Source organism: Pseudochaenichthys georgianus, chromosome 9 (assembly GCF_902827115.2).
Source record: "Pseudochaenichthys georgianus chromosome 9, fPseGeo1.2, whole genome shotgun sequence".
NCBI lineage: Eukaryota > Metazoa > Chordata > Actinopteri > Perciformes > Channichthyidae > Pseudochaenichthys > Pseudochaenichthys georgianus.
This window is the reverse complement of record NC_047511.1, coordinates 38239780-38258402: the sequence shown is the minus strand read 5'-3', so window position 1 is coordinate 38258402 and position 18623 is coordinate 38239780. Positions and strand designations below refer to the sequence as shown.

General features: G+C 42.7%; 1 protein-coding gene across 4 annotated transcripts in view; it reads right to left on the bottom strand.

Moving 5' to 3' along the window:
• Positions 1-17612, bottom strand: part of osbp2b (oxysterol binding protein 2b) — a 47306-nt gene extending 29694 nt beyond the window's left edge. Inside the window, exons 1-3 of one of the 4 annotated variants that reach the window (XM_071204416.1) lie at positions 17261-17609; positions 13654-13701; positions 8781-8989 (exon numbers count right to left, since the gene is read on the bottom strand). In XM_071204416.1, the coding sequence (XP_071060517.1) occupies positions 8781-8989; positions 13654-13701; positions 17261-17415 (412 nt within the window). In that variant the 5' untranslated portion in view covers positions 17416-17609. Of the gene's footprint in view, positions 1-8780; positions 8990-13653; positions 13702-17260 lie in introns of those variants that run through there. The other 3 variants (XM_034091172.2, XM_034091173.2, XM_034091171.2) reach the window with 3 other exon arrangements.
• Between the last annotated feature and the right edge of the window lie 1011 nt (positions 17613-18623).

Here is an 18623-nt window from a genome sequence, read left to right as displayed (position 1 = left end):
AAAGAATGGTTGCCTTGCGGGAAGGAATTCATTTCAAAAGGAAAATGACATTTTAGAAGTCACATTCTGAGTTGCAGACCTTTAGAAAACATTTGACTGTGTCGATTCAAGCAGCGAAAGCCATATCAATCTAAAGGACCACATTATACGAGCTAAAGCCAGAACGCCTACAGTAAGACCCAGAGAGACTCAAATCGATCGACTGATTCTCCTCCTGTGGCGATAACAACCCGATGCTCCAAAGGATGTGAAGATTTTTAATTAACCACAAATCTAAGAGTCAAGATGAATTGCCTCCTGCGTCAAACTGCACTGGCTTAGGCATACTGATGTAGCTATCGCAAACAGACAACACTTCATGTCAGTGCTGCAGCAGCAGAGGGGAATTACAGCGGACTCTCAAAATGCCGTTGCGATGAATCACCGGCCCGCATCGCCCTTACTCATCCCTGATTAATAGACTTGAGGCCAGGTAGGAGTTGTGCATCGATGCCGTAAGAACCATCCCTCCACATGCCTAACACACTATAGTTGATTTAATCTTTAATGGCACAATAATTAGTCAGATCATTGATCTAACATTACATCTAAATATGTGTTTACAGGTAGACAGTTTTTATGTCCTGAATACAAATAGCCTGGCTTTTGAAAAAGTATATAAATGTTGCAGTGAAGACGTGACAAATCCTCCTCCTAAGCGATAAGCACAACCAAACGTTTCCATGGTAGCCGACCAGAGCTGCGGAAGTGAGCAGTATTTTGAACATTTGCTCACTAAGGAAGAGTTTCAGTTCAGTGATATTCGTGGGATGTCTTGCATGTTCAGTTTAATAGGCTTGAGGTCAGGACGGCATCCTTGCAAAGACTGTAGAGATCGTTTTAACGACGTATTTCTGTGTCAGTGTGAGCCATTATCACCACATGAGACCTAGTCCTCACTTTAACATTCAATCTTAAACAGATACCTTTATATGTTAGCGTACATAGTTAGACTCAAGTCACATATGGAAACATTACAACTAACGTTTGAAAGGTTGAGAGTCTGCTTTGAAAGAAAACTGAATAGTAAGGTTTAAACATTTCTGAAATAATATGTCATGTCCTAAACTGTGTCTGCAGTGCAATGCATATACTGTATGTGTTTTCAAAGATCTGAAACCTGCTTTGCATTATCCACAAACTTAAAAAGGTGTTTTCTAGCCCAGGGGTTCCCAACCTTTATTGTGCCAAGGACCGGCAGATACATTAAAAAGACATCGCGGACCGGTTGTCAATTTTAACTGATTTTAATATTTACTCACCAGCAGGTAGCAACAGAGGCTAATTGTATGCAACAGCCTGTGTGTGTGTGTGTGTGTGTGTGTGTGTGTGTGTGTGTGTGTGTGTGTGTGTGTGTGTGTGTGTGTGTGTGTGTGTGTGTGTGTGTGTGTGTGTGTGTGTGTGTGTGTGTGTGTGTGTGTGTGTGTGTGTGTGTGTGTGTGTGTGTGTGTGTGTGTGTGTGTGTGTGTGTGTGTGTGTGTGTGAAGATATTATGATAGTGACGTTCGTTCCGGTGCACGTCCGACAGCATTTAGCACTACATCGAGATTAAGATTCAACTAATTTATTTTGGGAACACCCGCATATAGGCTATCTATGGAGTTAGCCAGATGTGTGTACATTACTGTTCATGGTCATTTGAAAACAAATGCCGGTGTCGGACAGACGCAGACGAACACACACACACACACACACACACACACACACACACACACACACACACACACACACACACACACACACACACACACACACACCCCTTGGTGACTGGACATCTCGGTTAACTGTCTCAAATCCCGCCTCGACCACTATTGGTCAAACATCACCTTCACTTTGGACTATGTGACTGTTGCCAGCATCCATAGTAAATAAAGAATCAGTGACTGTGGCTGTTGTGCCAAAAAGTTTCCAAACTAATAAATGCCCAACGGTGGGAATATAAAATGTGTTTTCCCATCTAAATTGTGTCCACTCAAGCTTGGTTCAAAATGATCATACATTTTGAGCATTGTAGCAAGTGTTGTGAACCAGAGATGGAGTACTCGAGTCCTGGACTCGGACTCGAGTCGGACTTGAGTGCCGATTTTCGGGACTCGTGACTTGACTCGGACTCGCGCACTGATTGACGCGACTCGGACTTGGACTCGTGAATTCTCGCACAGGATGACTTGGACTCGGACTCGGACTCGTGAATTCCCCCCCCCCACGATGACTCGGACTCGACTCGTACATTGACGCTCCGACTTGGACTCGGACTCGAGCACATTTTCTCTGGAGTCTGATGTCCTCCTGTATGGCGAGTTCACGTACTGGGCCCCGCTGTTCCAGTCTAGAGATGTCTACAGACACACCCCGCATCGTGCTGTATGCTTTCACACATTCTGCTTCCACATTGGAAAAGAGCAGCAAAATGCTCGTTATGTGGAAACAATATAGAAGAGAAGGCTCCGTAACACATTACTCTAAGGGTCGAGTTCAGACATATAGGCTGTCTTGAACACTATCATCAGAGTAACGTGATCTAATCAATAAATAAAGATTCAGCCGATAACACGAAAGCACATGGCTACTTAACATGCATAATGACATCATTTTGCATGCTAAGTAGCCATGTGCTTTCTGGGGCTAAATCTTTATCGGTAAACTGATTTAACCCGTAAAAGTTCCTTCAAAATAAGAGTCCCAATCTTATTACTATCAAAATAAAAGTGCAAAACGAAAACTTTACCATAGGAAAATATTGGCATACAAATATAATCACTTCTCTAAAAGGTAACTCATTTTAAATATAGTTTATTTATATATAATAATAATAATAATATTAGAAATAAGCTTTATATTTGTATAGCACCTATTACAAGAATTGTAGCCAAACTCGCTTCACAGCAGTTCAATTGACAGGATAACAGCAATGTAGAGGAGCAGCTACATTTCAAAACATATATCCACGAAGATTAATACATGAAGACTTGTGACTCGGACTTGACTTGGACTCTTCTTAAGTGACTCGGAATTGGACTCGGACTCGAACACAGGTAATGATGACTCGGACTCGGACTCGACTTGGACACTCCTTGGGTGACTCGGACTTGGACTCGGACTCGACTACAACTCTCCCTTGGTGACTCGGACTTGGACTCGGACTCGAAGAGTGGTGAATCGAGGGTGACTTGGACTCGTGAATTGGTGACTTGACTACAACACTGTTGTGAACTGAAGGAACAAAATAATCCTACTTCACACCACCCACCCACAGGACTGACCTCTTTCTCCATCCCTTGAACGAGTGTCATGCCCACCATGAACCATGTTTTTCATATATACTGTATATCCCCATCATGGACAATGTAAAGACGCAGACCAGCCGCCATGGAGATAAAAACCAAAGGTCAAATTGATGCGAGCTCTCGCCAAAAGAAAAGACACACACACAAGAACAAAAGGAAAGGAAAGAAACCATTGAACCGCAAACATCCTGTCATCGTGTTTACTGTTATAAACAAAGAGCTGGCTAGAAGGGATACTTCATAAATATAATAGAAATAATGTTTTATCACTCACTGCGTTTTGCATCAAATGTTTAAAATAATATTACTTATAGAAAAAGGAGATTCAAACTGTTGTGGATTTTCAACAATAGCCAATCAGTTTCCAGCCCAGTGTGGCAGAGCGCATGGCTGTGGGAAAAACACTCAACACTCGTACACCTGACCAATGAGAAAGGGTGTCACCAAATCGAAATCCACTGCTAAATTATGAACCATCCAGATCTCTCAGGTCTTCTGGGACTGGTCAGCTTTCTGTCCCCAGAGTCAGAACTAAACAGAGAAGCAGCGTTCAGTTATTATGCTCCAAATATCTGGAACAAACGCCCAGAAACCTGCAGGTCCGCTGCAGCTCTGACTACTTTTAAATCCAGGCTGAAGACTTTTCTTTTTGTTGCTGCTTTTAATTGAACTATTCATATCTTAGACTGCACTGTAACTTTTATCCATGTATTTTTTCTTTTAATGTTTTAAATGTAAACGTCATTAAACTCCATGACATTTATGAGAGGGACTGCTCGAAAGTAGGATATTTGGGATATCCGTCGTAGCCAGGGTTTACGATCAGTTTTTGGGTGATTTGTACTGAGGAACAAGTATCATAGCACAGACGGGTGAAAAATAGTGTTTTGGTAACACAGGGTGTTCAGGTAACACCTAAAGACTTTGTTATGGAACGCAAAGCAGAGTAGGGGGCTAGTACACCCTCCTGAGGGTCCGATTGTGGATGTCATGCGAGCATAACATGGTGAAAACAATCTAAATGAATAATCGGGACGGAAATGTTCGGATTTCCAAAGGGAGGTTCTGTGAATAAATTAAAAATCAAGAACCGAAAGAATTGAACTATTCATATCTTAGACTGCACTGTAACTTTTAATGTTTATTTTATTAGCTTTTCTTTTTAATGACCGATTTTAAATGCCATTTTCTTAATGTCTTTCATTTTTTGTTTTTGTTTTAATGTTTCTTTTATTATCTTTTACTGTTTTTAAATGCCTTTGTCTGAATGTCTTTCATTTTTGTAAAGCACCTTGAATTGCCTGGTGCTGAAAGGTGTATATAAATAACCTTGCCTTGCCTAAGAGGCTGAAAGAAGAGGAAAATGGAAAACCTGAATACTGAACCTTTATTGTCCCTGCACAATATTGAACTCATTTATATTATAATAACCTGCCTTTAATCCACATTCTCAACTTCTCCTTTCTGCCGAAAACATACAGTATGAGTGAGAGAGAAAATGTGGCGGTCGCTGGGACACAATGTGAGCTGATAATGGGTTCAGGTTTGATGCAGCGTACAGCAGGTCACTGGTTGCATGGAGCCACGCAGAGCAGAAATAGTCCCAGTACAACAAAGGACAGTTCAATAATGCCAGTAATGCAGTCTGAGTCCCATAACAAAGCAGTGCTATAATGGTGCTGACCACTGACTGTATAGAGTCATGATTAGCACAACATATAGATCCATTTCATTGAGGAAAAAATTGTTTATATTATACCAAAGCAGCCATGTCAGATACAAGAAGCAAGACTAACACCAGCACAATATCCAAACCTAATTATCTAGCTTAAGCTCCCACACATAATCACAAAGACACACTGTGACAAACGTACATACAATATGTAATTCTTATGATTATATTTCTATCCTCAGAAATCAGGCCTCTGTTATTTCTAAAAGGTTTGACTTCTCAGCGACACGGCTGTAACAATCACAACAGGTTTGACACAGAAATGGGAAAGGAACCTAAATAAGGCTGGCAAAATAAAGGATTACACAAAAACCCATGCAATCATTTCTGGCTGTTCCATTTAGCTAGTTTGTTATGTTACAACACTCACTCACTCTCTTCGTTTCCATCCCGCTTGTCATTGGGGATTGAGCGTAACTTGCCAATTGGCCTCGGCCACCACACTCTTTTACATCCAAGATAAACAAGGGCAAGAGATTCGACACACGGCCGCGGCGGAACTAATTGATGAGGATAAATACACCGTCCTTCGTATTATAACATCCTTTCACAAGCTAGGGAAGTAGTGGGACAAAATGTGAAAATACAACACTTTCAAATGGATTTTTGGCAACATTTAGATAGGACTTAGTTTCCTACATCTGTCATCGGAATACATGTATTACTAAATCAATATGTATTGCCATGTTGACTGGAGTAATACAAATAATCTTACACTCTCAGCCATTGAACCAGAGTGTCCTTCCCAGCACAGAGAGATTCATCCCCATCACATCGGGAAAATAGCAAAACAATACAATGAATTCTTTAACAATGTCTTTAACTCACTGTTAAAGGAGAAACCTTTTTATATTTTACCAGCAAACTTCTTGAATAATAATGCAATGTTTTCCAATTTCAAAGCACAGTTCGTCACCTGAATGAGCTCTGGGACTGTAAACACCCTTTGTCTAACAATAGAAATCACAGACATACTTGACTTTTCCAATAGAACCAGTCACCAATGTACCGGAATGTAAGCACCAACATGTTTACCCAAGAATCTAATCCTTTTAACCAAACTCACATGTATGCAGACAAACACGCACGCACATTCCTGAACACAGCATGGAGGAAAGAAACCTGGGTACTTACAAAAGAAAAACTGCGCCCTATCCCGTCTCTATGTCTCCCTCCAGACTTTGCAGGACACCAGCAATGTTTTAAGCAAAAGACACGAGTGCAGAGTTGGAGTAAAGCATTAGGTCATTCCATTCAGAACTAAAACCCCCGCTAGAAGGAAAGCGGCTTTCTGAGAGAGAGCAGGAGAGGGAGGAAAAGAGGGAGGGGGCGGGAAAACCAGACATCGAGTGAGAGGGGGCCGGGAGAGAGAGGAAGAGCGATGTAGGGGGGAAACAGGGAGACAGCCAGGACCAGGAGGGGAGGGAAAACATCCGACTTGTTTAAGGACACTGTCCTAATCCGGATATTCTGCATCAGGACCATGGAGCCCTATCTTTTACTGTGAAGGGAGAATTCCAGAGGGGATGTCAAACAAAAGGAGAAATTAAGAGGAAAATAACAAGCAAGACGACAAAATGTTATCGTGACAGTATCAGAACCTCGACAATATGTATGTGACGACCATATGTAACAAGTGACACCAGGACGGCCCCAAATATGAACCTGCTGATCGATGTACTGTTCTTTAAGAACTGGCAATAGTGCAAACGGGAGCTTGGATCTGTCGCTGCTGCTGTTATGCTCCTGCCTTCCTCAGCTCTATGTCGGCCTCATCAAGAGAAAGCACTGACTGGATGACTGGTTCCGGCACCTTTTACACCAACTTGCACTTAACCATTTCAGTTTCCACCTCACTTCACCATCCAAGCAAACGTTCAGCTTTGGTGTTGAGTTAAAAAGGAATGACATGTCAGACTCGCACATTTACCAGTGATTCAAGGGCTACAAGCTCACTTTCACAAGCAGTGGCAAAGACATGGCAAGCTAACCCGTGAGAGGGGGCAGGTTAAAGGGAAGGGAAACACTGCCACCGTCTGGATGTATGCCTCCGACTGCAGACACAAGCTTTGGTAAGCTTCTTGAAATCCAATTTAAACCAAATGTGAATGAGAGACACTCATGGAATAACAGGCCATTTAAAAGAAAGGATTATACATGGAGAGCTGTGGCACCAGTACTAATGAGAAGTGATTGATTTAGGGTTCAGGTCAGTTATACAAAGAAACTCATCTCATGGCTCACAGGCAACAAGGTCCCCTTAGATCAGAGCTGTCTCACAGTGCATGATGGGATTTAAGATGTTAAAACCTTCTTCTAGGGATAAGATGAAAAGATAAATGTGTAATTAGACGAGGTTATAAAACAACCAGCCACATCAAGGATAGGAAGTTGTGTACACACATGATGTGCCCTGGGTGTACACGTTGCTCCTCCTCTGAGCTGAGGAGATCAATGGGAGCTCTTTGTTCCCCCGACAGAGAGGAGGGCAGGTTAATGAATGCCACTGATGCTTGTTTGTGTGGACTAGGAACAGGATGCTCTCAAAGAGCCGGACGGCAAAACCACCAACGTCCTTCAATACCTTCAATAGCATTAACAGATCATTAGTTTTCTGAAGACGGACTCACACAGCGTCCTCCTTCCACAGCCAGAGCAGATGGGAAAGGAATAGTTAGGAAACAGAAAGACACACATATATTCTTTAAGACAAGGTAAGCATTAAAGCAGTAACTAAGTAAAAGCTTTAACAAAATACAAACAATGAGCTGATTCATAAATACAAATGGCAGCAAACGTGTGCATGTTTTATATTTCTGTATTTCTTCTGTGCTTCATGATCAAGGTTTGGTGATCAAAACAAGCAATGAATTAAGAGAAGACCCTAAATAAAAAACATTGGTATGGGTGTACTGCGGCTGAACACAAGCTGCTACAGAAAGGAGAATACAGACACACAAAACCAATCAGACACATCCAGCAGGTGGGTAGCCTGACTTTTTCAGAATACATACTACTCCTCTCCTGCTTTCTGGAGTGGTGAGCTGTAAAGCACTTCCATTGTCACACCGTCTATATATATAGTGATCTGAATTTAAAATGGAGGCCAGGAGAATATATATCCTGTCTCAGTCTCTGTAGACCTAGTCTGCAAAAGAGTGAGACGAGAGGCTTTAGGACGATGCCAGGGTGAAAAGCGAAGAAAAACGGTCCTCTCTGGCTTTTCCCACAGCCTTTGACCTGCAACACCAAATACAACCACGGAAGAAGAAGTTGCCTTGGAAATGAGAGTGCTCTGTTGTCGGGCTGAATGCAAGCCCAGTTCGTTCACAGTACCATTGGCATGTGCAGGTTTGTTGTTGAACCGAGCAGACGGCGCTGCCCCCTCCTGGCTTAAAGTGGAATCTAAATTACATCAAAGAAGAGGAGGAAGTGAGATGGGACTGTGCTGATTATCAAATGTCAGGGGACACAGGAAAATGAAATACAACCCAAATATCCAGGCTGGCCTGAGGACTATGTTGTCCCTGACTCACTGTTCACCGTGGATTCTGGATCTAACAAAGTCAAACACAAGATAAACACTCGGGTATGTTGACCCTAGCCTTTATTTGTCAAGGACCTGCCCGTTCATATATGAGCCTCATGGGTGTGTTTCGCTCTTACAGCTCGCACTTAGACTATAACAAGCCTCGCACGCAGCTTAATGTTCCTGCCCTTACCAGACTGATCGTTAATCATGCGGATGGCTTTGGCTTTGGCCAGCTCCAGTGCCGTGACCCATCTCTGCCGCTCCACTTCTGTGCTAGCCTTGAGGTGGTAAGTGCGGCCGCCACTGCTCAGGACAATGTTGCACGCGTCCTCTGTGTCGATGTGCGCCGTGGCCAAGTTGATTGTTCCTCGGCAAGTATGGGCCATCTCTGCCTGCGTCCTGCGACAAAACACCAGGCGGAGAAAGAGACAGAGAAAGAACACATAAAGAACTGTACACTGCCGTTTGTCACTTTGAGTATTGCATGTAGGAACGTGCATTTGATACTATTATGGCCAATAAGCGCAAGCAGGGAGGCAAGGAGGGACAGAGAAATGCCACACATTATATTACAAGGACTCACTTTGAAAGCCAAGCAGCAGAGAATGCTCTCGGTAGTTAAACTAAACACACACCTTCTCTGTATCACACCGATCTAATCATGAGAAGCGAACCTTTATTAGCCAATGGTAAACAAATTGGATAGTTTGAACTTCTTATTCGCTCAGTGTGGCCTTGCTGACATTCAGTGTGCTGCATTTTGGGTATGCTGTGCAGCCTAGTCCAGTAACACCAACTGTTGCAGCCATGCAGTGGACCACAGTAGTCTAGATAACAAGGCCATTGTCTGCCTCCAAGCCTCTGTATCGAACTAAACCAAACAATGAATAGCAGCGTGAACAAAGAGAGACCACAGTGCGAGAGGTGGTAGAAAAAGAGAGCGACAGAAGAGAGCCAAAGCAGCAGAGCAAGAGATTAGAACAAAGGGCAAGAGCGTTAAGAATATGCACTGTGTGTGTGTGTGTGTGTGTGTGTGTGTGTGTGTGTGTGTGTGTGTGTGTGTGTGAGCCAATTTATAGTGTGCATGTTTCCAAAACCTCTTTCAATGAAACACCTGCAGAATAAAGTTAATACTTTTGTAAGACATCCAGAACAGAAAACACTGTCGAACTGTTTTTTTTTTTTTTTTAATGGGGTTTGGGATAAAAGAGAAAACTAAAAGAAAGAGAAACGTTTATAATCGTGTGGTGGGAAGCTGGCTGCCTGTCATCCTGTCACGGTGAGAGAAGCCTAGTTTCAGAGCAGGGATGGAACATCATGCCCCGCAGAGAGCGTATGCAGTCACCACCCCCCCCCACCACCACAGACAGCTGATTTGGCTGATTAAGACCCTCATCCACGAGCAGCAAGTAATCAGCAAAATCACATGCTGTGCTGGTAGTTTAAAAATTAAACCAACACATCCTCAACCTTCAGGGTCCAACACATCCTCACTCCCAGGTCGGCCTATGTTGACGTTATGTAAAGTCCCCTGCCGGCTTTTTCCAACGCAAGGGGGGGGGGCCTTAGAGTCCATTTTCAACGCAAGGGGGGGGCCCTTAGCGTCAATTTTCAGCTTTCCGGGATGTCCATATGCTTCTATGGACGCTCATGGAAGCACGGCATTCGTTTGTGTCGACTGCCCTTAAAAGCAATGAGAGCGTCCATTCTCATTGGATAACGGTAAGTATTCCCCTTACTGACGATTGATTTTACAGTGATATCTGCACTACTCATCGACTAAAAAAAACAGATTATCCTTGTTAATTACACAACATTGATTGGTTTAAATTGTGTGCAATGCTTTTGTATTTTTCCCCTTTGATTCGGAGAAACAAAAAATTTTCGGAGTAAAGGATGGCAGAAGACACTACACTACCCAGAATCCCCAGCTATCGTTTGGACTACACCATGTCCTCTGTTTGACGTCACGTGATCTTCAAATTTCTCCCTGCAGAAAAAAAACATGGCCGAACTTCGTTTTATTCTCGGTGTAAAATGCCTGTTTTAAAGTTAGTTTGGCCATTAAAATGCGTTTTGATGTCATTTGATGCGAGAAATATGAGTTGTTATTTCAGATTATGTGTGCAGTGGATGTACATAATCTTTAGTTTGCTAGTTATTACGAAGATTACTTCAGGAAATCGTGTCATTGTTACCAAGGTGGTTGCTAGGGACGCTGCTATCGATATTATGTCTGTTATGTTGTGTAACTGTTTAATGGTGTTATCTTTATTGCTACCCCCTTCCCCGTCAATGTATAGTGTTGGTCCACAGCGCAAACATATTAGTTTAACCAAATCCGCATCTAAAGATACGTTATTTTCCCCTGTGCAATTCCAGTCTCACATCTCACAGCACATTGTCATTAACAAATACCGGAAACAGACCGAAAACATTTTTTAAAAATAAAATAATACCTTATTCCGAGTGTGCTTGCTTTTCTCTTTGAAAGTCATCACATACCGGCATTGTAATACACGGTTCGGCTGCATTACATATTACATATCTGCCGTAGTTCTGTATTTATAGAGCCCTGATGAGAAGACAAACATGAGGAACTGAAAACGTGACGTGGATCATAAATATATCAGCCATTAAACAACATCTTACATTTATTTTTACACAATACGTCTCCTTGCAGTATCAACACTAATTCGGCTGACTTTTATATTTGATCGAATTGGTAGATAGGCTGTATTTACACCATAACGGTGCACAGCTGATATAAAGGGACACCTGGTGGTTAAAACATGTTATTGAAATTTCATTATTAGATATTAATAGGATCCTTATAAAGTATATTCATTACTCGTTATTCTCTACTAATAGTTCATTAAAGACCGTATATAATGACTATTTTGCACATCCCTTTCAAGATTTCAAGATGTTCTAAGGTTTATTGACATATCATATAGGCCTACACAACTATGGTGTAGTTCTGCACTGAATGAAAAACTTGGGTCGCAGGTTCCTCAACAGTGCATTACAAGACATCTATCAATATGTGTGCATGCCTCCAGCAATGTTAACTATGTTGAAGCACTTATTTTAACTGATGTTATACATATGTATTATACTCTTATGAGATGTATGTAGATATTTCATCTCCGGCCTTGTCAGGTTTTGAACAATCAATAAATAAAGAACACAGAATTGTTAAATATAAAACACAGAATTTGTGTGATTATACTAAATGATTTACAAATAAACACAACTGCATATTTACAACTGTTACACATGCTGATGTAACGCAAATGTTCCAACTTGGGACCAATAAAGTATATCTTATCTTAAGATGATCGATGGCTACTGCCATATTTGCAAAATGTGCCTCTGAACCTTGACAAGTGCATGTTTCAGGCTTATCAATTAATGTAATGTAATGTTATCAATGAACAAGAGGAGGGGTCACAAACATAAGACCAGCTGTTAAATAAAGCTCTTCTGACCTTAGCTGGCATGTGTGTATATATATTAATGCTGCCCATTATGGGCACGAGCAATTTTCACCCATTTATTAATTATATGTTTTAAATGTGAGTGTTTCCTGTCCCCTAAACCTCCAGGGATGTACACAGTTTAATACTGGCAACTTCTTATTATGGGAAATACGAAAACGTCTTTTAAAACTACAACTCCCAGTAGAGACGTGCCATAGAGAACATGTTGCGAAACAGAATAGCCAGCATGTGTAGTTCTGGGGACGGGGTGGGGGAGGGGGGACGCGGTGGACGCGGTGGACCCGTTCAAATCCAGTTTTGGACAGTCTGCCGTGGTTCCATCCCATTTCAAGTGCTGTTGGAGGCTCGGTAACCCTCGGAGCACACTCTCCAATCACAGAGCTTGAGGACTATCATGGGGTTTGTCAAACAGAGCACATGGTGTAGTCCAAACGATAGCTGGGGATTATGGGTAGTGTAGTGTCTTCTGCCATCCTTTACTCCGAAAAAAGATTTGTTTCTCCTAATCGAAGGGGGAAAAATACAAAAGCATTGCACACAATTTAAACCAATCAATGTTGTGTAATTAACAAGGATAATCTGGTGTTTTTTAGTCGACGAGTAGTGCAGATATCACTGTAAAATCAATCGACAGTAGGCCTAAGGGGAATACTCACTTCCGGGTGTACAATTCTCCGTTATCCAATGAGAATGGACGCTCTCATTGCCTTTAAGGGCAGTCGACACAAACGAATGCCGTGCTTCCATGAGCGTCCATAGAAGCATATGGACATCCCGGAAAGCTGAAAATGGACGCTAAGGGGCCCCCCCCTTGCGTTGAAAATGGATGGAGGATGTGTTGCAGGGTCACATGATAGCCCATCCATACCCTCAGAACCCACCCAAACTGAAGCATGCAGCCATGCAGTCGTGTGGATGCATTTGCAATTGCGGGTGCTAACATCCGTTTATCCATCTTCAGTGAGCCTTTGTTGCCACCGGCAGCTGCCAGCCAGCAGCTCTTAACACTACACCAGTCTACTTTGACATTGCCTTATTTAGTCAGAGGTTGAAGTGCATTAATAAGTTCTGCCAGGCAGTGATTTCCCTCACACCGCTTCTACTTGCTGAAGTCAAGTCTTGTTATAATGCCAATCCACAACAAGCATTTCAGTGTTCTGCTCTTCTGGCGGCGCTTGGTGCACATCAGCGCCGCAGACCAGATCGCACTGGAGCCGTGTGGGGCCGTGTGGAGAGGGGCAGGGACCCTCAACATCGCTCTTTCCAGACTTGCCAAGCCCGAGCTCAGCTGCCGAGTCCTGTCTGTAAGTGGGTCAACAAACCCAAGGTGCTGCTGACGAGTAAGATGAGGTCCACACTGATCGTTTCGCCCTGTGGGAAGGCAAGGCCATGCAAAGGCCATGAAATAAACAGACAAGGAAACCACAAAAGCTGGGAAAGAGAGAGACTACAGGGACATTAAGGCACTAGGAGGGGAGGGGGTGAAGGTGAGTGCAGCTGAGGACATGAGAGAGGGTCCTGCATGTTGAGCTGAGCCAGGAAAGAGTTGCAGTGCTTTACCTGTCAGTCCCCTGTGCACATATCCTGATAAAACACAAATCCACCGATCTGGAGCATGTAATGACAGAACAACAACCAGTGAACAACACACGACAGACAGCCACACAGCATGCGGAGATTTGTACACAGACAGGCAGAGGAAATACAACACAGTACTCAGAGCATGAGAACGTAGAAAGGTTCTGTAGAGGCTGGGGGCGGAAATATCACAAGTCATGGAGGGACAGCCAGAGAAACGCTGGGGAAAGTGCTGTGCTGAAAACAGAAGGGAAACAAGACAAGAAAACCAACGCCATGAAACAGCAGCAACACGGTGAACATGACGTGGCCTGCAGGCAGATGAGAGGCTGAGAATGTGGCCACACACACACACACACACACACACACACACACACACACACACACACACACACACACACACACACACACACACACACACACACACACACACACACACACACACACACACACACACACACACACACACACACACACACACACACACACACACACACACACACACACACACACACACACACACACACACACACACACACACACACACACACACACACACACACACACACACACACACACACACACACACACACACACACACACACACACACACACACACACACACACACACACAGCCAACTGAAAGCCCATTAACTAAATTAGATCACAGCAGCCCCATCTCTTGCTCCAGTCACTCTGCTGATGTGCCAGGCTAGTAAACAGGGTTCAGACGGGCTCGTCCCTCCAGCTGGGCCCAAAGCGGGCGAGCTGACCACTCTCTCATCACGCCACCCTGCACCCACGAGCCAAAACACAACAACCTGACTCTCCAAAGGGACACAAAAAGGTACCTTACCACCACTGCGTTTTTAAATGTATTATCTAGTCACTACCCTGCAGCTGAGAAGGAGACGAGGCAGGCCGACCGCACTATAAAAGGAGTCACTGATATGGCAGCTATAATTGCACTCAAACCTTTAAGCTCCGTAAGCATACCTTAAGCACCAAGGAAGACTGATTTTAAGAAGTGAGTAAGATTGGTTCAGAGTATTACCACTTTGAGTTTTTCTTTTAAATTAAGGAATTAAAAATGAAAGAAGCTCAGTGTGAGAGGGAGGACAAAGATCTTGATACATGTCCTGGTGAAACGGCTCGATTAGGCTCTTTTGGATGATTAAGACAAAAAAGCCCTCATGGCTGATGAAGTCTAAAAGACTGCCAGTCTTGCAACACAGAGCCTAAATGAATCAATAACAAGTGCTATGTTGAATCTCTGTAAAACTCATTACACTTAAACAGGCGCAAGTGCTGAGTGTGTTAGTCCGCCCAGACTCCAAGCATCGATTACCGTCCTCCATTGCCCTTTGGCGTCTCAGCGACGACTTGGAGAGTCAAGCCTCTGAAAACAGCAGGCCTTGGGAATGGAACATCTCTATCAGGTTATGGGCTAGACCTCTTATTGAGAAGTCAGTCACTCTAGATGTATCTGGAATACAAACTGGCATTTAAAAAAGGGGCAAACAAATACTGAACATCAAACAACTGATAAGTCATATTGAAAATGTGAGCGGTCCTATTATTATTAGTATTGGTAGAAGAACTGGAATATTCTCTATGTTTCAGTCCTTATATTTTTGGACAAGGAACTTTGTCTGTTTCCCTGTCACTTCCCTAACAATAGAGGCAGGCAGGCAGGCAGAGGAGCACAAAGCCTGGAGTCAGACACACACAATGCGGTCTGCCAGGAAGACATCAGGGGGGGACAACCCGTTGCTTCACTGCCTCTGAGCTCAGATGTCTATGGGCTACCTTTACTTCAGGTACAGCAGTCACCTTACAACATAATGGACTATTCATAGAGGGGAGAGGCAACAGGCGTCTTTTCTTTCACCACAAGCTCAGGCAGGAGTAGGACTTTGGCTACTTTACCTCTGTGTCAAATAGCACTGCTGACAACGCAAGACAAAAGGGTGCTGTAGGGTGGGATGAAATGGGCTCTGAATGTGGCGTTGACCTGATCTGAACATTCTAATTTTACAAGATGGCATTTACTGTATGACCGTTGGCCTGCAGTCCCAGGACCCAGACTGAAACGGGAACTAATGAAGTGCACAAAGGACAACGTGGCCCAGAAGGCGATATGGCAGAGTATTTGAATGTTGAAAAAAGCATACAAAGTGAAAGAAAGCTAGATGGTTGAACAAGCAAAAGCCCAGCAGTGAAATCAAGTGAAAGTACCGAGCTCTTTAGGGACAAAACAATCACAATCCTGGGGCTGGCTCAGGTGACAGCTCTGAAAGTGCTAGACATTGTACCTTGAGGGACTTCCACAGACCATGTGACGGTTTATTCACCTGATGGTAAGGTTAACATTAGACTGACAATTATAAAGTGTTGCTGTTTTACAATCTAATCAGACCACCATTACACTTTACAATATACAGGAATCCTCTGTGATAAGGCACACGGAATGTTTTTTTGGCAGAAGTATTAAATGTGTGTTGTGCTTTATGGTGCCTCTAGTCTACTGCCACACCTGTGGAAACATGAGTCCTACTGTCCTGCAGCTGAGAAGAAAACGAGACAGGTCTACTGTACTATACAATTCAAGGACTCACTGATACGGCAGCTTTAGTTGCAGTCAAATCTTTAATGCCCTGTAATCATACCTTAAGCACCAAGGAAGACTGACTTTAAGAAGTGTATACGATTGCTTCAGAGTATTACAACTATGAGGTTTTTTGTTGTTGTAATTAAGTAACTAAAAACGAAAGAAGTTAAGAGGGAGGACAAAGGTCTTGTCACATTTTCTGGTAAAACGGCTCAATGGATGATATAAAAAAACTTCCGGTCTTGCAGTATCAGGGCTAAAATTAATCAATAACAAGTCAAGTGCTATGTAGAATCTCTGTAAAACTCATTACACTTCAAACACTTGCATGAAGCACAGCCACAGGTGTTACGCTATTGTAAATCTAAGGTTAGCTCACAGCTCTGTCTATCAGAGTGAAAGAGATGGATGATAATCTTAGCAACAATCTCTTGCATCTCGTTTCGGTCATCATTCAGAGTGGCTTTTTAACTCTATCTAATGCAATTAATTAATTGATTTAGCAACCAAAAACATGACATTTATCATGAATTACATTTTGTCGTTGACGTTGTCTTTTCTAACAACACCTTTAATAGAGGAGTTTTATATATATAAATATATATATATAATACCGAGGAGTATCCAGCTGTCACAGACTGACTAGCAAATTAGCTTACTATGCTAGCTAACGTCCATACCAACTGTAGCCCCTTCCTGACACTTTAATGACTTAGAAGTTGTGTTGCCATTACTGCTGTGTGAGTATCCATATGTATTGGTGCCTTTCATCAATATAGAGTCATTCAAAGTAAAACCGTCAACGTATTTATCACTGTCAGCTTGAAGGGAACAGACAGCTGACTCTGTGCGTTTGACAGCTAGCTGTTAGCCTGATGCTAGCCAGCTGAGGCAGCCAGCTGTAAGGATGCACAGACACATGAAGCGACCAAGTCCGCGTTTACTTTGAGAAATACTGCACCCTGCATCTTTATTTACCTGTAATATGAAAGCAGGCCATTGCTGAGGACAAACCATCTCCGCTGGTACCCTTTCAAATAGTTGGTCCATTTAAAAAGCCAGCCTTTGTAAGTATCCGACCCTGGAGCTGGGGCCGCGGCAGAGGCGGAGCTGCCCTTCCCCGGATCGCTCATCCTTCGACCGGGATGAACCGGGGACAGCGAGGACAGGGACACTTCCCACCGGGACGACCGTGGCTAGGACGTCGGCACTGACGGATGAGCTGGAAAGAGGAGGGTCCGGTCTAGGGCGAGAGACACCACCGTGAACCCCTTTCACATGACGCCGGAATGGACTCCAAAGGAAGGATGAGAAGTGATGCCAAGACACTTTGCTGATGCAGACTGCAGAGTATCCAGAGCATAGAGCTGGACAGAGTAGAAAGGGAGTTCCTTACATGGCCATTCAATAATTAGATAATACTTTGACCAAATCAACAATGTTTTTTCCATGATGACAGTGCCAAACAGATTAAGGCTGTCCTGTTAGGAGGGAGCGGCTTCTGTTACTATTAACAAAGTTTAAATGGAAATTGCCGCTCTATCGATTCAAGTCTACGATACTGACTTGCACCACGTGATGTTGTTATCTTAACATTCCTAAACATTTGACATGCGGTTTGGCTGCTGATTTCACTTGTCAGGTGAGTAGACGTAGAATAGACATAATTGAAGATTATTGATAACACACATAAGTGTAGTGATAAGCTTTTGGCATCAATTCACACAGGTCTATGTAAAAAGTTCATCTTATCATTAAATGTACGGAAACCTAAAATCGATAGTCGGAATTTGGAGTCACGTTATTTTTTAAAGCTTCCGTGTCATGTGAGCCATTGACAACATATGTATACTGCTCTGGATAAATACGACACACCTCTTTTTATTGGATTTAAGGGATTTATTTTATTTTACATGAATATAGTTCGTGTAAAATAAAGAAGCTTCCAAATCCCAAACTTTTCCAATACAATAAAAAACATTTCAATGATAATTAGACAGTCAATTTGACTGTCTAATTATCATTGAAATGTTTTTTAAATATAACTTGGAAAAAGCACTATAACCCACTATGTCTTATTTTTCCATTTTAGAAATAACATTGTGTGAATTTAGAGTCACTGGATGACAAAAAAAAACAATTTAACTATTTATAATTTCCCCTAATATTGGAAAGTTAGCACATTAATTGTTAGTGAGTCTATTGTTTGCTCGGAGGTATTGAAAATAACATTGGTTTCGTGTCATTCTAATTGTAAAATAACTTAAGTAATCAAATACATTCTGTGTTGTAAAAAGTACAATATTTTCCTATAAATGTGGTGAGTATGAATATAAAGTAG